Raw genomic sequence first — 23357 nt, 5'->3', positions numbered from 1 at the left:
GAGAAAGAGAATTGTGGAAATGTGGAAAGAGTGAGGGAGATGGAGAAAAAGAAAGGGATAGTATGTGAGATAGGTGATGAGTAAGTGAAAGAGTGCAGAGCAGTCATTGAGCCCAGACGGTCATGCTGCAGTTTGTTTTTTGCAAGTAGGCTTTGATGAGTTCAGAGCCGGTGCATTTCATCCTCTGCATGTGTTGGAGGACCCTGCCACCATTGCTGGGTTAAATATTCCACGCACCGGGGTTAGCCATAATGATGGGTGTGTATTTCCCCTACATATGACAGGTATCTTCCAATAACATCTGGAATCCTTGACTGCATCACTTTGAAAATCTGTGTTGGAAAGTTTTGTTTTTACACTTAATACTACCACAACCACTAAGGCTTTTTAGACTGTGGTGAACACCCCAGCAAGCTAAGATGATTTTTTAGAAACATTTGTACCACCATATCAAGTATTAAAATCAAATGATGTCTAAGTACACTATCTAAGCAGCATCCCGGGAGCTCTACTTATCAATGTCCAGATGTGCGTGGTCCAACATGTGGTTTTACCCTCATAATATCACTGGGCTTCTCCGATCTGGCTGCGTTCACCTTTTTCTTGAAGCCTTTGTTGTACAGACTCGTATACACTCCCAAGGCATCCTGGCAAGGTGCAATGAAAACATTCCTTCCCTACCTTTTATATTCATGCCAAGGCCCCACTTGTCTTGTCTCTGGAGGTGCCCAGCACATTTTATCTCCCGGGGTCTGCACATTCGCTGCCCAGTCAGGTCTCACTTCAAGCCACTTTAGTTTCTTTTACTGTTATTATTGTCCAAGAAAAAAGAAAGAAATGAGCAAGGTTTCAAGAAAGGAAGTGGACCACATTTTTTTCCTGTCTCATTCAGTGTGCCCATCATGCACTGCAAAAAGACAGAAAAAAAACAGCTAAAGTATAGAGAGAGAACATATTGCATCTGCAAAGCATCTAAAGGCTAAATGCACAGGCAGTTTGTGCACGCTCACTGGGAAGGACAATAGATCAAGATGTGTGTAAGTGTTGGTGGGCCCGGGTGGGCCTCCAGATCATTAATATACCCCTGCTCCACTCTGTGCCAGAAAACAAGCAACAGCTCTAGCTGACCGCGATAAATATTACCAACATGTGGTCAATATAACCACACACACGTTACTCCGTCCGTCCACACATGTTTATTATTTCAGTTTCGGTTTATTTATTATTATTTATTATTTATTGAAGTAAAATATTGGGCTATAATGAAACAGATTACTGTCAAAGATGTCAAGTTAAATATAAGAGGCCAGTCAATGTTGAGCGTAAGCAACTCTAAATACGTGAGGTGTCGTCTGTCATGAAGTTCCCCATTCAAGGCTTGTGTGAATGTTGTCTGACCATGGACTAAAACTATTGTTTGCAGACACAATGTGATCTTTGGACAATATTGTGCATTTTTTAATTTTCAAAGCAAATCAAAACGTATTAAAATAAATAGGTGGTGACAATTAACCTCTCCCAAGCTTTGAAAGGGGATTTTATGTTTATGTCAGAAGACAAAATGTTTTGTATTCCGCAGAAACAGAAATATGCCCTTACATGGTTCTAATTTAAACTGATTTCTTCAAACCATCTGGCTGTTTGATGAGGGGAAATATTGACTCCTCTGAAGGTTTTATGGCAAAAGTGCATGGCAAGGGCGGCAAATATTAGCAACATTCATGCCAGACAGTTTTGATGGAGATGGTCTTGGTTTTAATGTTGGCTTAAATAGTAGAAGACATTGTTTCATTGTGTAACCTGGATAAGTACATGTATGTACTTTGACTTTTTATTGAATTACTTTTTCATGCAGTATGTAAGATGTAATTTAATTCTCAAAAAGGAAGTAATGCACACTAGCATGTGTTACTGTAGGTGTATAGATATACTAAGTCTAGTGCATTGTCATTTGCTTTGCATGACATTAACTGATGCTGTATGCTTATGTTTGGTGTTTGATCTTGACAGGCGCACAGTGCCCTATGGTATGTCCAACTACCGGGGATCCCAGCGAATTAAACGCTCCAGTAGATGTTTGGGTTCTTGCATGAGAAGGGAGGAATTGCAGCGGTGTGTGTGCGCAGACCAGTGGGATCAGCAGTGTGCAGGCTTCTGTCTAAGGTACCATGATTTCTTTCAACTCACTGTTTTATACCAGGCAGGCACTACCAGCACTTGAAAACATAGTGCTGAATTCCTCTATAATAAGCTCTTTTTGAATCTTCCATGGCATATACCAATAATGATGACATGCAAATGAACATATCAGTCCATATGATTCATTTATAAGTGGTGATAGCCTTCATAGGAAAAAAAACTTTTTTTTTTAGGAAGTCTTACATATTGTATCTCAAAGGTAGATGAATGTTGTAGTTATAGTTGCAATGACAAAATGTGGTTTAGAAAAATAAATGATAAGAGAAACCATTTGCCCTTCTTATTTTGAAGGTCCCAGACATCTACAGGCCGGACACCAAGAGAACAGGGCCCAGGATAGACCTCTGTAAGCCTGGGCAATCCTATATCAGATACCATGAAAGACTGCATTCCAATCCCCTGCCATAAACTGATGTGTAGTTATGACATACTGTAGGCTTAATACAGACATGAAGGAACATTTTCTGGGAAATCCAGCTGTGTTAGTTGAAATTGTGGACACCCTGCTAGGGATTTATGAGTTTCAGAGGACAAACTACCCATAGCACATGGAAGCATGGAAAGGCATGAAAAGCAATCCAAGTCATCCCAGACGAAGTCATCCGAGGCGAATGATCAAAGTATAAGACCCACTACTGACCGAATCGCTTGCTTTCATGGAAACGAGAAAATCATCCAGTTTAAGTAAAAGACTGGCTAACGCCAACGTGTTTATTACAACCATCCTCTCAACATATGCACTCTACAAGGCACAAGACACATCATCGCTAAGACTTCAATAAAAGATCTGAATATGAGCAACTGAAATTCTCCAAGATGACCGAGAGATTGCCTTACACATGAGACAAATGCCAATCATTCTTCATTTGTGGCTATTTGTGTCCCTGACACGCTTGCTCAACTACAAGAGAGATGTCTCATAACCTTTATTAATATAACACATAGTATATGTAAATATGCCGTATATACATAAAGATGACAGACTTTGTGTTTTCATATGATGAAAGTAGCCTGTGTGCGCTTTCATGATGTAACAGATCTTTTTTTCAACAAATTCAATGACTGTCAGCAGTGACTGACTTTCAGCTCAACTGAAAACAGCTCCTAATGGCCACTACACTCTCTTCCTGGACTGTGCAGCAATCCTTATTAAAGGTGATCTAAGCAATCTTACCCGTTTTCTAAGCTAAAAATGTTTTTGTCACATACAGCAAACATCTGCTGTCTGACACTGTTTAAAAAATGCAGTGTCTGTGGACAGCTCAGGCTCCAAAATCGGCAACAAAAACAGCCTGGTCCAGCCTGGACCATGAAACATAACAAACTGTTCCAGCCAATCACTGACGAGATGGGGAGTTCAGGAGATTTTCAGTTGCACGGGAGGGAGGGGCAAGTAAGCTCTCTGTTTTGTTTAAACTTGCTGTGAAGGTATTTTAAATATTTAAATTAAAATGAATCATGGAATAATCAGCATTAGTGACATTAAAGTTCAAAAACTCTTTTATTATTATTTTCACTGTTCAAATAATTGCCATAATAATCTATGATATGACCTAATATGCTGAGGAAATAAATTCAAATGTGCTTCGGGAAGACACATACAAGACATTTTTCACATACAAGGCAAGGCCACAGATATAACCTAGGGGACACAATGAAAATTAATTAACACTCCCCTCAATGTCAACACTTATTTCTTTGCATTGATGTGCGACTATAGAGTTGATGAACTCCGGTGATATGCAAATTCCTTGCTGCAGACATTGCAGAGGACTTTATTTTCAACACTTTATTTTTTATCAACACCATCAGGCCATTTTTTAAAAGTAAATGTTCCAATCAATGATCCAGGCAGCAGGTTTTCTTCTCTCTCCTTCATTTTACAGTCTAATTTTTACTGACTAGAACGGCTTGGGGTCAAAGGTCATACGGAATCGATTAATCTGCACTAATTTTTTTAATCAGTTATTTTTTCTCAAATTAATTAATCGAAATTAATCAGTTATTTTGACAGCCCTAGTTTAAACGTCAACAGATCACCTTTAATAATACTGTGACTTTCATATACACAGGCATTGAGTAACCTGAGAAGATAGTACCTGAGAGATACTAGATACTAAGTGTGTATCAGCAAATCATCTACTAACCTGATGCATGTCAATTAATCCATGAATATTCATGATGTGCTCTGTCTCTGAGTAGAATAAATCTATGCTTTGTTAATTCATTATTTCTGTAAGGTGTTTGTTAATGTTAATTTATATCGCTAAGATAGATACAGATATTCAAATAAATGTTGTCTTAAGCACTATGTTTGCACTGAAAAGTATTTACAGACATTGTTTAAGCACTATCACAAACGTATGCTGCATATGCTTGTAAGTTATGGCATTACAAAGTGAACATACTGAAGACAGAAGGAAAAGAGGATATTGGAACATTATTAAAGCAATTCACAATATCGATGGAATGTCACTGAATAATGCATACACCCTGCATGTGTTTATCAATTCAGTGTTCTTGATAACCATATCAACCGTGCACCCAGAGTCTCATTTGGCAGTTGAACTGGTGTGATGAAGTTGTTCTTAGTGGTCCCTGACACACTCTGAGAGCCTGTATACACTGCACAACATTGCAGTCTAAATGTCTTGGTTGCTGTTTACGCCATGCTTTTTACTGTATTTTTTTATGAGAAGGATAAACACAGCCAGTTGCTACTGTGGTGTCCTACAGACATTTAGATGTACAAAGAACCGGAGGAAGCATTACACAAATCCATTCATGTAAGTTGAGAGGAGAATGTTCTTTTTTCGACCAGGAAAGCCAGTATATATCCCCAATCACTGTTTCCTCACTCATGTTGGAGATCTCATCCAAAGAGCCTTCATTTCATCCATTACGCTTACCTATAGTGACAAGAAAAAGTGAAGCTCAGGTCAGACTGTGCACACAGGGACTGTACATAATCATGCTCCATAGACATCCTGTGTAAATCAACGTCAGGCCTCATATGAGAGTCTGCAGGTTAATTGTCTAGAGGAAAAGAGGAAAATTATATTTCATGGACAATTAAGTAACCTGACAATCTCTCTCTCTCTCACACTCTGTCTCTCTCTCTCTCCCTTCTTCTCTCTTCACTGTCATGTTTTTTTTTCTTTTTTATGAAAAATCCCCCACTTCCCATCCTGATCCTTGTGCTGCAGAACTCGAGGTGAGTTCCAGCGTTCAGAGGTCTGAGTGAATTAACTTCACAACTGTGAAAGGCACCTTGGTGGGTCCATCAGCACAGGGACCATTAAAAGAACCTAAATCACAGGAAGTGTGCCAGTGCTGCTTTAATGTTAGAACACACACTCAGGGGGCCACACAGATTTTTCATGTAGAGGGACTTATCACTCCCTGGGCTTTCTCAAGTGAAGGAGAAGCACAAAATTGTGTGTGCTGCTCAAAGCCTGAAAACATTGCCAGAGATTTTAGCAGCATAGACAATGCTTCAGCTTTTTCAAAACAAAAAATCATTTCTGAAACCCAAACAATAATAACAGCGTCTGAATTCTGGAGACATTAAAAAAGAGGAGAGCTGAGCACAATATTCATTGCTGGGCCTGGCCACAGAGATTACATAATGACCATCTTGCCGCAGCATTATCAACACACTGTGTCTGTTTTCTTCACCTTTAGTCCTGCAAATCCTTATATATTGCAGAACAGCATTATAGTGAGGGGCTTTGTTTTCCAGAGAGTCTGTAATGGACAATGAAGCTCATACTGTAAGTACAGGCTAAGGCTTCTATATAAAGGTCACTTCAGAGATAGAACTTGAGAATAGAGAACTTCTCTATTCTCACTGTGGGAGGTCTTGGTGTAGGCATTATTGGGAATTGCCAAGAGTGTCAGTATCTGGAGGGTGAAGTATATACCTATTAACCTATAGCCTATTGATCCTACAACCTATAGTCCCAGATCAGTTTTCACCGGGATTATCGGAGGGAGTTGGGTGGGGCAGGGCTGTTTTTAAAAGCCACGGTTTTCCAGGCTCCACCAATCAGCAAACATCCAGGTGAAGAGACAGAGATGGCGGCAAAGAGATCGAATAAACTTCACCCAGTCAGCATTCACTAACACAATGCTTGGAGACAGATTGTAATGGGGGGGCAATTTGCAAAACCACAGTTATGAGTTTGTATTTGAGTGTGCCAGGTACAGACAAAATTCCAATGACAAATCAGACAAAGTGGGCACACAAAATGAGACCATCATAGTTGCCTAACTACTTTTGGGAGAGAGAGAAAGAGAGGAAACAAACTCTAAGACAAATGACCATAGAAAACGAGGCTCAGTGTTATCATCTAAGATCACCATATTGGAAAGGACCACTACACTACACACACAGCTCAAATCCCTTTATCATAACTGATAATGGCTGCCAATATTGAACTCTGTAGAGAGAAACAAATAAGTAGTAGCCAAAGTGACTGAATTCACAAGCACTTTAAGTCACATGCTTGTGCAGCAATGGAACATGTGGCAACCCTTGTTAATCCACACCCATGGAGACGAGAACATTCAACCACAATCTCAGGGCTGGAAGAGGTTGCTTGGGATTCGTGTCAAGTCGAGATACACATTACGCACCGTTTAAGGGTCGCGCAGCCGCAATCCAGACGGCACACCATGTGCTGACCGAGAGGCTACTGGTCCCAGCGTGGGACAATTACCCTCATCGCTGGCATTCCAGCCCAAATCCAGCGCTGCTTAAGGGCCTGATCTCAAGGCTAGGGAGAGCTTGGTCACAGTCCAGAGAACTGGGGGGATGTTTTCCACCAAAATACCTCACATTTACTCCACATGCCTCGGTAGGAAGAGGAGGAGGAGAGGCTGCCCAGGAAGTTGGAAGCTGAGGGAGAGTTGAGGTTGCACCCGAGATAATCTTTTCCCTATGTTCCCTAAAGAGGTGTTTAAAAAAACAAGAAATTTCACGAGCTGACACCTTCTCCCCTTCTGCACACGTAGAGCCCTCTTGGGCCCTGGACCCCAGGAAATGCCCTTTCCTCACTCAGCTTTCCCAGGATTACACAGTTGAGTGTGTCTTCCAAGTGTTTAGAAAGAATTTAGACAGCATCTACACAATACATTGTCTAATTTCATTAACATTTTTTAGAAGCTGCTACACCTATTACACCAGTGTTATTATGATTTATAGACAGGGTGAAAGATATCAAATTTGCTTATTGCCAGAGAAGTTGTACTATGAAATGACACCACTGTGAAATTATGTTGATAATGAAGTTGTAAAATATATCAATGTATATATCCAATACTGTGATATGAAGAAATGGGTTAAGTAAAAGCCACTCAGAGGAAATTATAGCGAGGACAGTCTATTACAGTAAATCTTTATAGCTGAAACTTATTTGAAACCTATGACCTGACTCCAGCTTGTTCTGTGAGTTTACGCTTGACGAGGATAGCGTGTAAAACTGAGACAGGACAATGCCTAATGATTTCGGTCTGCCAATGTCTCACAAGTTAAGGTCAAACATATTAGAGAGGTTGTAACCTATTATTTAAAGGTCTATATTTTCCCAACAAGTTCAAATAAGGATTGAACACCATGTCAAATTATAAGCTTATACATTAATTGTAAAAGTAATAACTCTTATCTTTGCTAATGATGTTGGCCTGAACCAAGGGTGAAATGTGTCTGCAACTCTTTTCACACAGTCACAACTCTGCTCTGATAAAGGTTGTAAAAAGGGTGTGCAGCAAAGCTTTGCCAAGCCTGGGACAACTTGGACAATATGACCTCAAAAGCCAGCAATTGACTAAATCCACGACATTCTTATGCAGCATTTCTCCCATTCTGCTAACTTCACCAGAAAAAAAACAGTGGTTTCCACAATAATCAATACCCTGAAGCTTGTGGTTTCTTCATCTGGGGAGGTTTTGGGGTGATAAAGTGCAAAATGATACGCAACTATTCACGAGGAAGCCTGAGCACAATCTTCATGAATGTTCCATGAATCCAGCATGGCAATATAATCATTCTGTATGGTCCAAGTAAGTCCCTACATTTTAAAACACAACTTACACACATGCACATTAACACACAGACACACACACATACACAGATAAACTGACATCAACAAGCTTAAGATTTGCCCAGGCAAAAATCTTCTGTGGTTAACCTCTAATGAACTAGCCCAACAGTGAGTGTGCAGTATTAACCACAAGATATCAAACCCTATGGGCTTGCAGCTGTAACTGATGTAACACTATCTAAGGAGAAGTCAACCAAATTGTTGCTCAGCCAGCATATCATGGTACAGCTGATGAAAAATGTCCACCCAAAGCATTCAGGTTTTTCCTGTAAGAACTTAGTGGCAATTAAAACTAGAACATGTATGTGGGTGTAAATCCATAAGATATGTGAATATAAATATCCAAATTAGTGAAGTTGTGAGGCTTTCTCAATATCGTTTCTGGTTGTGAAACCCTGGTGTTCAAACAAACCACTTTAACAAAACAAATGAATCTAAATGAATCAGTGTAGTGCAGTGCAAATGTAGTGTAGTGCTGTAGTGCGGTTTGTTTGGGTCAAAGAGTGTGAATAATAGGGAGATGTAGACAAAGAAAAAGAAAGACAGAGATCTGGAGAACTGACAGGAGAAGACTGGCGGGTTTTCAATCAGGAATTCCTGCAAATAACTGAAAATAACAATCTGCAAATTCTCACACAGGTCAATGCAACTCAAAAATAGTCCGGTGGATCACACTTACCAAAAGTTTGTTATAGGCTCAGCATATTTAATGGTCATCACTGTTTCATATCATAGAGCAATGAAAGTTCAGGAATGTGCACTTTAGCGTAATTTGGCCAAATGGTCCCACTTACCAATACGAGCTACAGTTACATTCATAAACCCTGATTGCTTCTAATTTCCCGCTATTCCAATTGACCTTGTACACAACCTCAACTAAAAGATGCCCTCTAGTGCAGAGTCCTTTTCTGACATTAAATATGGACCATGTGGTGCCTAACTTGCCACACACAGAGGAATGATCAGATTGGATATGACACAGTCATTATGATCCCATATTAGCATCATTTGTTATCATTCACATGTGCAAGGACGCCTCACTGATATCTCATCAAGAGGAAAGGCAAACAAACAGAACTAGTTAGTTCTGAAGTGCTGAAATATGTTGCTCTTTCTTGGAGGACTTTATAGCAGTGACAGATCTGGTGCCGGTTTGAAGGCAATATTCATATCCGCTCTTCAAAGGCACCGATCACAATGACATGAAGTGTTCACGGGTTGAAATGAGGCACGGCTTGACTTGAGCCCTTGACCACAATCCCTTAGGATGCCAGGTCCCGGAACATGTGCTTGCATGGAACAAAGGCCACAAATCTCAACCAGACGTCTACATCTAACATCTAACGGGTCCTGCGAGGTTTCTACTCGGCCTATTGGTCAAAATATTGCATCCTGATCCTTTGGGGTTTATTCCAGATCAGTCTCACTGCCTATACATCAAGACAACAAGTGAGCCCATTCGGAACATGCATTTCCACTATGGAACGATACAGAATTGTGATGGAGCTTAAAGTTGGCTGTGAAGGTGTTGACTATACTGTGACTGTCAGATCAAGACCAGACCAGGGCCAAATCAGGAGACAGGAATACAACAGATCAGAGCCAGAGCTATTTTAGGGGTTGCCGAACAGAGAAATATTTGTGTGTCGTCATTTATTAAAGGTGAATCCCAACTATCCATGATATATTTTTACTTTCACAATTGTGAAAAATAAGAAACAGGGTAAATTTAAAATACCGTTAAAATCTATATGAACAACCTATTTTCAGTTGATATTTGATTTGTTGATTAGGCCTAGATGATTTTTAGTTGATGATCCACAGACTTTTTAAATCTTTATTAATTTGATTTTTAATCTTTTTTAATTAAGCCTCGTAGGGTCAGAAGTCTTTCAGAGCCTGTATTGCAGAATCAGATGGCTTAATCACATCTTGTTGTTCCATCCTCTTATCACCGAAATCTTTCAGGTTTTCATCACACAGGCCTTTTTTTTTCATCACACAGGCCTAAGAAAAAAGTTAATGAGGCAACACAAATGACAAGACACAGACCTACTTTATATCATAAATAAGATCAAGGTAAGCTATATCTTTGCGACTGTTGTTAATCTTCATCACAAAGTGGTTCACAAATGACACTGCAGATGGTGCATTTAGATTGCCTACTCATCCATGTGGTCATGTTTTTGAGTGAGAGTACCATCTCGTGGTCAAGAAGGATAATGCACTTCTGTTTACAGGCCTTCACATTATTCTGTATACAAAAACTTAATAGTGCATTTTCGATAGTTTAGTTGAACGGTCTGTTGCTCTGCATTTTTATGCATGTAAGTCTAACTACTAGGTCTAAAACTAGCCTAGATAGAAACCCCCTTCACGTGATTTCCCACATTTGCCCCATTCTGGAAAACACCTGCAACTGAAACGGACCGGGGCCTGATCTGGCACGGACCAGCCGAATTCGTTCCAGACTGCGCCATAGCCTAGTTATCAGGGGCATATCAGGGGCACTGTTTCTGTATTCCACAATTCCTCAACTCATTGTGAAAAGAAGCAGTGAAAAAGCCAAGCCTTCCAGGGTCATGCATAGACCTCAGAACCGTTGCCATGACAACATCACGCTACATAAGGGAAAGCCGTGGCAGTCCTAAACAAGAATAACTCGCTGCCCCACGGATCTGATATCTGATATGAGACATGTCAAAGAGTAAGGTACGAAAAAACACTTGAAAATCACTTGTTGTTGGCCTCTAAGTAGCAGAACTAGTAGAAATTAGTAACTAGCATTTTTAGTAGAACGTGTTGTTTGCATGGTTCAACCATATCCAGGTAGAAGCGACAACGTTAATGTTACATCACCACCAAATGCTTGTAACGTATTAGCATCTATCAGCTCTAGCTTTTAGGCCTATTGGAAACGTATTTTGATAATTATCGCAGAATTGTATGGCAAAATACATTATTATCCGTGTGTGTTTTAATTATTGTTTCTGCAGGCAGGATACAAAGGTCCTTATGCTCAGAAGAAAAAAGAGGGGTGAGATTTATGTTTGATGGGCGTATATTAGGTCTACATTTTAAACAAACAAATTCGTTTCTGAGGTGTAAGTTATGTCATGAAAACGGGTTTGACCATACATTTACCTTCAGGGAGTTACGGAGCACTGTAAGGTACAAATGTGGATTAACCAACACAATTCAGGATGTCCTGCGTCAAAGGCCTGGGTGGTTAGAGGTCAAAGAGTAAGTCTATTTTTTTGTAGATATCACTGCTTACTTCTTTGTGGTCAAACCAGTGGGAAGTTACTGTATTTCACTCAGCCCTGTGGGGTTAATGTACTTTCAGTGATGGTGAGTGGGACTTCAACTGGTGTGATGTTGGATGGCTTAGAGAGAACTATGACCATTCCTACATGGAGGAACATGTGCGAATATGCCATTTCCGCAACCACTATGAGGTAAGAAGTTATAGTAAGCTATAGTATTATTTACCGGTTTAGGCATCTGTTTCTTGTTTGCATTGTCCCCACAACTCAAAGCTGTGCGTTCTCTGTTTGAGCAATAAGCCACAACAGATGGGGTCTTGCCTTGGCCCCCCTCTTGTCTTTTCAGCTAACAAGGAAAAACCTCATGGTGAAAAACCTGAAGAGGTACCGGAAATTCCTGGAGCGAGAGTCTGGCCGCTTAGAGGCGGGGAAGTGCGACTTTTTCCCACGTACCTTTGAACTGCCCAGCGAGTACCATCTTTTTGTGGAGGAGTTCAAACGCACCCCCGGCAGTACCTGGATCATGAAGCCGGTGAGGATAAATCAACTGTAAATCAAACCCAGAGAATGGTATGAATGCCTGGTCCTAAGAGACGGCCTCATCGTGATCTACCCCAATCCTCTCTGCTGCTCATAGGTGGCTCGGTCTCAGGGAAAAGGCATATTTCTCTTCCGTAAGCTGAAAGACATAATGGACTGGAAGAAGGTAAAACTGTTATAAAAAATGGTCATAGATGTTTGCTTAATGCACATGTCTATGAATCTCACACTCAACAGTTACAATATGTCTACTCAACACTAACACCCAACCAGATGGACACTCACATCTCTCTTGGCCCCATGTCAGTTTAATGCACTATTACTAAATGTTCAGTGTTTTATCATTTCCAGATTATGAAATTATCTTGCTTTTATTTAGAAAAGAAGGCCTTTCACACATACACACAACTCTCTACCTCTTTCTCTCTCTCTCTCATACACACACATACACAGAGAGAGAAAGAGAGCAAGGACTACTTTTTACTTTCTCATCACACACTTCTTCTTGAAAGGCGAGTCAGACGCTTTTGTGTCTAAAGACGGCCAGCTAACTCCCGCATGACTTGTAACTTGCGTCACTACTTATGTTTTAGATTAATTGCATGTACTGAACAGGGCCACTGGGCCCTCACTAAAGTTTATTTTCAAAAAGTTCCCATTCCTCACACTGAAAAATGTACACATCAATGTTGTTTAGTCACACTTTTCACCCTCTTTTGGAAGGATGGAACACGGTCAGAGGAGCAAAGGGACGAAACTCAGGTTGAGAGTTATGTTGCCCAGCGCTACATTGAGAACCCTTACCTCATCAGTGGTACTGTACCATTTCCATTTACACCACACACAGTTAAAGGTGTAGTCAAGTGATTTTTTTGAAAGACGTGGATGACATAGACCCGAATAAAAGCACTTGACACTTTAATTTAAAAAATGTCTTCACCATTAAGAAATGTTTTGCCTTGTGTGTCTTATTTTGGGTTTAATGAATATGCCACTGATTTTTAATCTGTTCTTAGGAAGGAAGTTTGATCTGAGAGTCTACATTCTGGTGTCTTCTGTAAGTTGAATTCCTGACCAATGTCATAGTGTAAAGCATTAAGCAGTTTGCAATAAGAGTTCAGAACATCACCTCTATTGATTACTATGTCCTGGTGCTTCAGCAAAGACTTGGCCATGTCGAGCACAGCAGTAGACTCTTTGAACCTCTAGTTCAAGTTTAACAGTTCACTTCTGATTAAACTCTTTGATTTTTTTGCTGTCATGAACATGGCCTCTGACTGTGTGGCTGTTCAGTATATTCCTTTAAAGGCCTGGCTGTACCGAGATGGCTTCGCCCGCTTCTCCAGCACACGTTTCTCCCTCAACAGCATCGATGATCAGTGTATCCTTCTGGCAGAATCCTCCCCAGTTTGTGTAACAAACAGTGCTTTTGCCTTGTTCTTGTGTGTGACGCAAACATGTATACAACTCTGAGGTTATTTGGGTTATTTGTAACTTTAATATTAACATTTTAATGATCACTTTCATCACTTTAATTAATTAATAATTAATTCAATTTAATTAAGTTGATGCTTTTTTTTAATGAAAGTTATGTGGTAAAGCTGACTTTGGCCAAAAAACATTTTGAACCTTAATAGAACCACTCACAGATGTCCATCTTACCAATGTGGCAGTGCAAAAAACAGCTCCAGATTATGACCCAGAAAAGGTCTGGTAGCATCAGCACATTATTTGATTCATTTGTTTAAAGATGCTTGTTGGTAGATACAATTCACACAATAAAATATGAGAAAGAGAATACAAATCATAAAAAAGCCAATGACCTTACACCACTTCTTTGCCAACACATATGGGAAATATGTGACTAATTTACATTCCTGGTCATGCTTACAGGGTTGCAAATGGGAGATTCAGAAGCTGCGTCGGTATCTGACCGCAAAGCACGGCTCAGAAACTGTAGAATCTCTCTTCAAGGAAATAGACAACATATTTGTGCGCAGCCTACAGAGTGTGCAGAAAGTCATCATCAACGACAAGCACTGCTTTGAGTTGTATGGATATGACATTTTGTTGGACCAGGACCTAAAACCGTACGTTGTCTTGATTTTTGTCCTCCTACGCAATTTTTTTCTGTCATAGCTTATAACATAAAAATCCCACCATGACCCCTTTAAAACTCAGATAATTTTATCTCTGTTGTGTGTCTTTAACCATTCTTTCTCCATTGAAAATGTGACACAAGTATTAGCAACAAATGATCAGTGGCTGGCTGCATTGCATGTACTGCTTGAGAAGTGGCTGTGATGACCTGAGTTATGGGGCCTTCTCTCTTGGCAGATGGCTGATTGAGGTGAACGCCTCTCCCTCTCTCACTGCCAGTAGCCAGGAGGACTATGAGATGAAATGTCGACTGCTGGAGGACACCCTGCACATAGTGGACATGGAGGGCAGGTATTTAAAGGGGAACTATGCAGGTTTTTTAGCTTAATTTATCCTAACTGAACAGCTACGGAGTCATCGAAATGGCTATATGACTTTTTTTCGGCTTGAATGGTGGCCGTGACAGAAAGTCTCGCAGCCTCTCAAGGTAATGAAAGGCACCGGCTAGAACAAGGTAGCGATGGAGTTTCTCAGACATTTGTCATGGTAGAGCCAGCGAAAAGAAGAAAGCGAGCCAACCGTCTAAGGAACAGGGAAAGAGGAAACTGCAGACTGACAGATTGAGGAGTATCGTAAAATATATACTCTGAAGCTGTAGGGGGAGCTCTGCAGAGAAACCTGCGAGCAAAAAGCAAGAAAACAGCAAAGAAATTGCCAAAACGGCATAGTTTACCTTTAACATGGACTTCATGACACCCAGAACAAGGAAGCTGTCCTCCTAGTTCACACACAGCATGATGTAGCCTTGACTTAAAGGGGTGGTTCAGGATTTGGGACATAGGACCTCATTTCCAAGTTAGCAAGTGTGATATTTATCAGTGGAGACCGTTTTCAACACATTTCCTCCCGTCCTTCTAGTTGCAGAGTTCGCAGGTGCTAAGCTAGCGAACTAAGTCATCAGTATGTGTTAGCCTGCCACTAAAAACAGTCTTACCCACTCCACAGTACACCCGAGGCAAATAAATTATAATGCCAGACTATCGATGTAAATGTTTGTGTTGATAGTTTTATTTCTAACATTATTCTATCCTTGCATGTTATAATTAATTGAAATACATTTCTTACATGTGGTTCCTTTAAAGCCTGACATATTTTTCACTTAGGTCTTTGATTTGTTGACTCTATTTTATTTGTGTAAGGTAAAACAAAACATACCAATATCTGCAGGTCTATACCAATGTTTTTTGTAAGATACTGCAAATGTCTCTTTATTTAGACTCACAGGCCGGGAGAAGAGGGTTGGAGGTTTTGACCTGATGTGGAACGATGGACCTGTTTACCGTGATGACGTCAACTTGGAGACACTGGGTCTTTCCTGTTTCTCTGCAAATACACATCTAGGTACCTGATAATATGCTACTCCACAATGTTTAACACAACACAAATCTGCTGCAGTGTCTTCGAAATGCAAATGCTGTACAGTACATGCCTGACATAGAACTGAAATGTCATAATAAAGTATAAATAACAGGGTTAGTCTTTTGACACACACACAGCAGTACACTGTGGACTGTTCCACTGTGAGCATTTAAGGTATTTATTTTTAGCACCTGCTTCAGGACTTAGGCAAGGTAAAAGGCACTGAGTTTTCCTATTTGGGTCCCTCATAGGCTGCATCAATGACAGAGAAAAACAGCTACGGCAACTTCTGAAACCCTTTCCTGGACAAAAGAAGACGTGAAGGAAACGGGCCAATAATGAGTTTGAATATACAATATTTAACTATTAGCTATTATAGCATTGCAATTTCAGCATCAGTCTGAAACCATGTGTATTTTAATCAGTATACCATTGTAAAGTGTGTGGAATCTAAAAGTGAAATCAAGTATTACAAATGCCACGCATGCTTTCAGTATTCTGCAAACTGTTTCACAAATAGTTGTGTAAATATTGCTACATTATATGATAAATTACATGCTGGTTAAATGAAAAAAAAAATACATGGAAACATGATGTCATGGCATTGTTTTATTTCCGAGTTTGAAAAAATATCTAAAGTATTCACAGTCCTAGATGAGAATGACACTGAGGTATTGTTCTACAATCAACCACACTGATGACCATGGAGATGTCTAGTTTCCCTGATGAGTTTGACACAGCTACAGTGCATGTACATTAAGATCTCTGTAATAATATGCTGCAATGCAATAGCTTGGGACACCTCAACCAGACAGTATTTTAACAATGCTACTCCAACTGCATGTACATTATATTTCATAATAAAATAAAGTTAACAATCAAATACTAGGAACGATAGAGTCCTGTACTATTTTCCTTACAAAACTGTGTACATGCAAAACACATGGGCAACAATATAGCATTCAATGTAACCTTTTCTGAGACAAGAAATTAGTGCAGTTATTTTCCAGTTTCAAACTGGCATACTGTTAGTATGTACAACTAGTTTTAAAAAGCAAAATATATTGTATTTGTGGGAAATTCATTTTTATCACAATTTACTTACCACACACTACAACGAATACAGAAAAATATACATTTAACTTCATTCTTTGCATCATGTTCACATCTTCTGTAGTGACCAGGTTCTCCTTGCCAGTCTCAAATAAATATAGCATTGTTTATCATAAATAGACTTGTGATGTAGAAAATCCTAAAATATACATTTGGGGCATTTGCAACTATCTACTGAGGAACTCAAACAAGTTTTTATAAATTAAAGTACACAAGCCACATTGAAAGCCCTTAAAATATGAATGCAGTAAATATGAGGAAACATTACTTCAAGGAAACATTATTCATCTTAAAAAAACATACAATTCATAATCATAGCACTTACAATCCTATGATCACTTACATTTAATGAGCTGAAACAAAAATGATACAGTACCATTCTTTATTCAATATGGTTTCCTTATTTCCTTATATAAGGGCAGGAAAAATATCTTGACATTTTGGTAACCAGTTACAACTGTAAATAGTGCACTTAATGCAGCTTATAATCAACATTCATAAATGAAAACATCCAATGTTATTATGCACTACATAAAGGCTTTCACATGTGCAGTTATGAGAAATGAGATCATTTTATTAGACACTGACCGTTCTTCAATTTCCCGCTGGAGCGTGACGCAGGTATCTTCTTCGAAGGTGGACAATTCTCTGGTCGTCTAACACCTGATTTGACCCATCTGGACTCACCACCTTGTATGTCCTTCTCGCACCTTTTCCCAAGACTCATCTCCTGTTTGTTGGTCGGGGTAGTGCACTTCTCATGAACACTTTTTGTCGCGGTATTATCCCTCTGCCTGTCGAACTCGAGCGCCTTCCCTCCGCGACCTTTTCGGCTGGAAGCGGCCACAGACTTCCCGTTGGCACTGGCGTCGTGAGATGGCCGGCGGAAGTTGCCAGTGGCCTGCATGTGCCTCAGGTGGCTCTTGCCCGTCTGGGGGCTGCCGGGGTCCCTCGGCCCGCGGGCGTTCAGCTTGCTGTCTGACGCGGTGGCACGACTCTCGCTGCTGCTCCTCTTCTGGGAGAGAGGGGGCGTGGGCAGCGGGGTGGGGGAAGGGGGGGCCTTGCGTTCCAGGAGGGGGCTGAGGCGGGAGTGGCGGTGGTAGGCATACGAGTAGCAGGTCCCGTTGCAGAGCGGGTAGCGGATGTGGCAGTAGGGGCAGACGGGGCGAGAGAGCTGGGCAGACGAGGGGCTGGGGAGGGAGGAGAGCAGGGCGAAGGGCAGGCCCCGCTGCTGGTTCTGCCTGAGACTCTTCGGGGAGTTCAGGCGGGTTGGGGGTGCCGTGTGGGGCCGCTGGTGACCGGAGCCCATGGGGGAGGAGGACGAACCGGCAGCGTTCCCCCTGGAGCGCAAAGTTGGGGCTACCTGCCGTCCACTCTCAGTCTGGACGGTCTGCACCTGATGCCACTCCAGCTGCAGCAGGCGCTCCAGGTACTTCTCCAGCTGGCCCACTGGTCTGGGCCGAGGAGCGCCCTTGCCCTCCGTGTTCAGGAAGATGGCGAGCTGTCTCAGGCTCCATGTGTTAAACGGCGGGGGCAGGAAGTCTGGGTAGCTGTAGGGTTGGTCGCTGTCATGATCCACCACCTCCGTCCTGGGCCCCGGGATGTCGGGAAGTAGGTCGACAGAATTGATGACCTCCGCGCGCAGGTTGAGCTGAGGTGGGGTGCAGGGCGAGGGCAACACTGGCAGCCTCTCCGAGTCCGATAAATCACTGGCGCTGTCCGTATCGTCCTCCTTGGACTCGAACAAGTGCAGGGACTCAAGGGTAGGAACCTGCTGCTGCTGCAGCTGCAGCTTCTGCAGTGCCTTGTGGTGCAGCACAGTCTGGGGGGCCAGAGGCAGGGACAAATCACGACGACTCTTGGCCGGGGCCGTGTGGTTCCGGTCCCCCTCGCCACAGCACGCAGGCTGCTGCTGGGCCTGTGTGAGTCGTCTCTCCTCAGGCCCGGACACCTGGGTCCGCCTTGGCTGGTGAGACTTCACATCACTCTCTGCCTGTGGTCTGGAGAAACACATCCATGTACATTATTTTAGTCTGTCAAAAAACTTATGAAAGACAATTATATGAAAGGACTAGCTCACTTTAAGAGTAGCTCACCTTGGTATTTTTCTGTTGCCAGTGAGAGGACTAAGATCAGCTTTAGCTCTATTTCCACAATGTTGTTGCGACCCCTGTGAAAGTATCACAGCGGGTATTACATAATTATGACATAGTCCCTCTGAATTAGGATCCAAAATCATCCTTAATTTGACCAATGCAAATGAGCACAATCCCTTCAAACCTACTCACTTTGTCTGTATTTGGAAAAGATTCCTTGTCCTGGCCATTTCTAAAAGAAGTTCCTGTCCTCTTTGGAGGCCTTTGGTTCTGTATCACCTTGCTGCCTTTCTTAGAGCTGTGTAATGTAACAGATTAAGTGAGAAAATGAGTTAATATACACTGCAGTAATCAAAAGTAAAACCACACTGTGAATATAACACAGCAAAATGAAATGACATATGTTGTCATATTGATTTGGAAAAAAGGCATGCTTCATAAAACATATAGTATTTTTACCTGGAATTAACAGCTCCCGCATTTTCAGCATTTTTCATGCGTATTTTGTCTTTAGCTGTCACCCTTTTGAGCGAAGTTGACGCTTGTTCCTGCAGGATGGGTCCCATTGCGCAGTGATAAGCAGGAGCTGCTTCCCCTCCTCCTTCTTGTACTCCAAAAAAGCTTGTCCTTGCCTATTGAGGGCATGCAGTGCTGCGGTTTACGCATAGCGCTTCTTGAGCATCAGGATACCCCACCATTTCAATAGGCAAAAAGGATGTGCTGTGCAATGCACCTACAAAATAACAATCAGCTCCCATGATAACAGGAAAAAATGAATACGGGCACGGTGATATTTTCCTAGCTTATCAATTGCTCCATCGCGCATCATTGTTAAACGTTCGATTATTGTGTTAAAATATGTTCAGGTTTTTGCTGAGACGCTAGAAATAGATCAGAAATATATTTTCCTTAAGTCAGAGATTACATATGTTAGTATTTCTTATCTCAGCCTACCTGTACGCATCGCATTTCTTTTTTGTTTACCTGCTCCTGCTGCTGCGACGTATGTTCGCACACCTCTGTCATGACCGCGTCATATTTGGCATGATGGGATTTGAAGTATCTCCGGGAAAATAAGCTATGTCAAAAATGCAGAAGTGATAGTACGAGAACCGCAGTTGTTCCCACAGCTGACATGTCGCTTTGACATTGTAACTTGCGTAACATTCTATACAAATGGCAGAAATGTGAAGACATCACAGTCGCCCTTAAAACAACGTTTCCTGTGTAGTTTCCCCTTAACATGACTGCGTTCCCGAGCCAACGCTGAGAGATCCGCTATCAACGTCACAATTGTGCTGCATGCGCACAGTGCTGCTCTTTAGGGCACCGTAGTTTTAAAGTGCGCTTTATTGGCAATCCACATGGTTTGCAATGCGGCGCTGCGTACATGCCATGACTTTAGGTTTTCCAGCGCTTACAAAACGCCCACTGTCCTGAAACAAATGGAGGATTAGCCTACTGGATAGACTAATCTTTTGTCAAAATTGCATCAACAGTCTGATGAATGTGAGGTAATTTGAATACAACTGTCACCGTACAACTATTAACTGAGTGCTACAAAAAAGCGCTTTACTAACAAAACATGACGAGTCCGTCCCTCTGTCTCAAGTTACATATGATTTTAAAATAGATCTCATGCGTTATAAAAAATCGCGGTACATTTGATGTTTTTAAATACTTTTGGATTTGATGTCAGTTCTACTGCATATGCTTTTTGGTATTGGAAACATTTTGCAAGGTCAAACGAAGTAGAGAAATAATGCCAAAGTGTTGCATTTTCATCAGCTAACTACAACTGTATTGCTTGTGTCGTTTTGTTGTAGGCATTCAAGGCATGGCCTACTCTGCGGAGTGGTGGCAAAAAACATCAGCGACGTCCACTGCACCCCACAGGGCTGCAGGAAGTGCTCCAACTGAACATGTCACTGAGATTAAGGGATGGAGTTGAGGAGAGAAAAAGAGTCCAAATCCGCCCCCCAAGCCCAAGGGTCCCGCGAGCATCACCGGTTCTGCGCCGGAGCTTCTCTTGTGAGCCCAAGCCCAAACCAATCATTCGAAGACGAGAGCATTCCTCACCTCCCGAGAGGAGGAGGATGGCTCAGAGAGCGGGGGTGCGTTTTGTGGACTCTCGGGGTATGCAGTTAGAGGATGTGAAAGTTTTTAAAGCCAGCGAGGGTCCCCTTGTCCCAGACCATGTGTTGTTCAGGATACTGATGAATGCCGAATTCTCAAGGGGAAGTAACCTGGAAATCTCTTTGCCTTTGATGAAGCCAGTGTTTCCTGAGCAACCAGGTGATCAGCCTGGGTACGCAGAGCGCGTCTGTCGCCAGAGAGTGTGCCTGGAGAGAGTTCTGTGCTTTGAGGATGGCATCGTTGGCATCGTGCAAGTCCTCAACCTGGCATTTGAGAAAGAGGTTTGTGTGCGCTACTCCTTCACGGCCTGGAAGAGCTGCTCAGAAACACGGGCGTTCTGGGTGTCCCATAAACAGCCAGGCTGGGACACTTTTCACTTTCACCTTCCAGTGCCCCCTTTCCTTCTCCAGCCTGGGGCCCTGCTTGAATATGCTGTGTGTTACAAAGTGCTGGGGACAGAGTTCTGGGACAACAATGAGGGGCAGAACTATAAGCTGGCCTGCCACAGTTACACGCTGACTGTACCCAAGGAGTGTGAGGATAGCATGATACATTTTATCTAACGACAAACAGAAAACAAAGGACATTCACACACTTATAAAAGCTATAGCCACATCCTGAAATGGATGCACATGCCATAGAAAAGCACAGATTTTTGACCCCATACAGAATTTTTTTTATGGCCTATTCTTTTCTGCGCTCTTTCAAACTTTAATACAAAATATTTTTTTTGTAGAATTTATAATTTGTTTATCTGAAAAGTGTTCCTGCAGACATAACTGTGCCACTTTATTTTTTGTTACTAACAAAGCACGCTAGGAGATGAAATCTGGTTTGAAAACAGCTGTCACAATTGTGATGTTTGGTTTTAGTACATGGTGAAGCAACTTTTATGTAGTCATTAACTCATCACAAGGGGAAATGTCAGAATAAAGTGAAACCAGAGAGATGGGGAAAAGTGGGACGGTTGTTTTGCATTGTTCCTTTGTTTGGTTAATTCAGCAATCCTACTGACACCAATACAGTTACATGATGAATTAGTATGACTGAACAAATGCTTTGAGAGTGTTTAGATGTGTTCATGTTGGACATCGAGTAAAATATTGTAAGATCCACATTATTTGGAGTGAACATGAGCTTCTTAATTGAATCCTTAAAGATCTTGGTAGGATTTTACACCATACCATCTGTTCCAGTGCACAATGACTGAATAGGCCTACCGTTTAGAGGCTTTGCACTTAGTGTCACTGCTGGCCAGGGGTAGATTGGATCGCCAGCTGAAGCACAGTTGCAGACACGTCTCTTCATTATGAATGGCTTTCATTGTTTTTTAATGAGTGAAAACAATATTTAGTCTAAACTTGACATGGTCCTGGAAAAGGGTGATATTATTAGGGTGATTTTTTTTAGCTTATGTTTTTAGCAGAATAGGGTATGGACTTCATTAGTTTAATAGAACAAGCTGGCAATAAAACGATGGATACATGCCAAAGCTGCTGCACTGTTGCTCTGCTTACTTTACCAGGTCACACCAAGGCTGTTCAGCTGAATTTGAATACCCTCCTCCATTCTGGACTATGGAGTAGAGCCAATTTATTTATAGTTGTAGTAGGCCTATATGTTAGAGATTCTGCACTCACTGTCACATCTGTCAAAGTTTATGATCTATCTCCTATGTCATTTCACCAGCGTGTACTGAACTAAAATGACCGTAACAACATGGTGCGTTCATGAGCAACAGGGAAGTGGGGGAATTCTAGAGTTTAGGGATGGGGGTACGTCACACCTGAATTGGGGACTTCCCCAGTTTGAAGTGGGAGCTTTTGGGAGAGCCCCCAGGAGAATGTTTTGAAATCACTCAACATAGGGAACGCTCTTACTTCGGAAGTGGGGAGTTTAGAAGTGGGAACCTTCCATTAGGATAATGTACCAACTTAGAAGCTATTAATGAAAGACCAAGAATATATCTTTTTTTTTTTTAAACACAACTTTTCCCCATTCCCAAACGGAAACAGAAGTCAGCTAGCCCTTCATTTTAGTAGAATGTCACAATTAACAGGCTATTCACAAATTAGGCTAAAATAAAAATTGAATATTGAAAGTTTTTTTCCTCAAAAGACCTTTAAGCCCAACCGTGCTACTGAGTACTGAGACCTTGAATTTCCCCTTTGGGGTTCAATGAAGTATATATCTATGTACAGTATCTATCTATCTACAACCTCATATACTTTGCCAGCCAAGGTATCACATTCAAAAACAGGTGGTCACATTTTACAAAAATACTAATTATTGATTGGGTGCTGCTAGAGAATATGGACCCCATGTCAAAAAAGACTTTTGGCTTCCAAATGCTAGAGGGTTCAGGGCATGCTCCCCTGTGACGG

At 41.5% G+C, this 23357-nt stretch overlaps 3 protein-coding genes across 4 annotated transcripts; 2 read left to right on the top strand and 1 right to left on the bottom strand.

Moving 5' to 3' along the window:
- The first annotated feature begins 10910 nt into the window (after positions 1–10910).
- On the top strand, positions 10911–16248 carry ttll9 (tubulin tyrosine ligase-like family, member 9). Its single transcript, XM_076275619.1, has 14 exons — positions 10911–11015; positions 11300–11340; positions 11454–11546; positions 11650–11761; positions 11916–12101; positions 12207–12275; positions 12833–12923; positions 13126–13166; positions 13403–13490; positions 13759–13817; positions 14003–14199; positions 14447–14560; positions 15486–15610; positions 15880–16248. Exons 1-14 carry the CDS (start codon positions 11001–11003, stop codon positions 15948–15950), a joined length of 1302 nt encoding a protein of 433 aa, XP_076131734.1. The 5' UTR covers positions 10911–11000; the 3' UTR covers positions 15951–16248.
- fam217ba (family with sequence similarity 217 member Ba) lies at positions 16225–20069 on the bottom strand. The gene is made up of 5 exons (XM_076275618.1): positions 19822–20069; positions 19297–19469; positions 19030–19135; positions 18838–18911; positions 16225–18741 (listed from the first exon to the last, which is right to left on the bottom strand). Exons 1-5 carry the CDS (start codon positions 19861–19863, stop codon positions 17310–17312), a joined length of 1827 nt encoding a protein of 608 aa, XP_076131733.1. The 5' UTR covers positions 19864–20069; the 3' UTR covers positions 16225–17309.
- A 112-nt stretch (positions 20070–20181) lies between these two features.
- Positions 20182–22433, top strand: ppp1r3da (protein phosphatase 1, regulatory subunit 3Da). 2 transcript variants are annotated; one of them, XM_076275620.1, is made up of 2 exons: positions 20182–20346; positions 20664–22433. In XM_076275620.1, the coding sequence occupies exons 1-2, from the start codon at positions 20341–20343 to the stop codon at positions 21534–21536; spliced, it is 879 nt and encodes a 292-aa protein (XP_076131735.1). In that variant the 5' UTR covers positions 20182–20340; the 3' UTR covers positions 21537–22433. The 2 variants fall into 2 exon arrangements, with proteins under 2 accessions (XP_076131735.1, XP_076131737.1); XM_076275622.1 differs by having other exon boundaries at positions 20186–20351.
- The last annotated feature ends 924 nt before the right edge of the window (positions 22434–23357 follow it).

Source organism: Alosa pseudoharengus, unplaced genomic scaffold (assembly GCF_046254945.1).
Source record: "Alosa pseudoharengus isolate Yale_2024_CS ecotype anadromous, Long Island Sound unplaced genomic scaffold, YU_APseudo_1.1 YU_APseudo_1.1_scf_9, whole genome shotgun sequence".
In the NCBI taxonomy this organism is placed as follows: domain Eukaryota; kingdom Metazoa; phylum Chordata; class Actinopteri; order Clupeiformes; family Clupeidae; genus Alosa; species Alosa pseudoharengus.
The sequence above is the reverse complement of the archived record's forward strand: the minus strand, read 5'-3'. Positions and strand labels throughout refer to the sequence as shown.

Coding starts and splice junctions, on each gene's coding strand:
- ttll9 (XM_076275619.1), top strand. Junction 14,561..15,485: donor ATAGTGGACATGGAGGGCAG/GTATTTAAAGGG, acceptor CTCTTTATTTAG/ACTCACAGGCCGGGAGAAGA. Junction 15,611..15,879: donor CTCTGCAAATACACATCTAG/GTACCTGATAAT, acceptor GGTCCCTCATAG/GCTGCATCAATGACAGAGAA.
- fam217ba (XM_076275618.1), bottom strand. CDS start 19,863: ATGACAGAGGTGTGCGAACATACGTCGCAGCAGCAGGAGCAG. Junction 19,136..19,296: donor GCGGGAGCTGTTAATTCCAG/GTAAAAATACTA, acceptor TACATTACACAG/CTCTAAGAAAGGCAGCAAGG. Junction 18,912..19,029: donor CTTTTCCAAATACAGACAAA/GTGAGTAGGTTT, acceptor ATACTTTCACAG/GGGTCGCAACAACATTGTGG.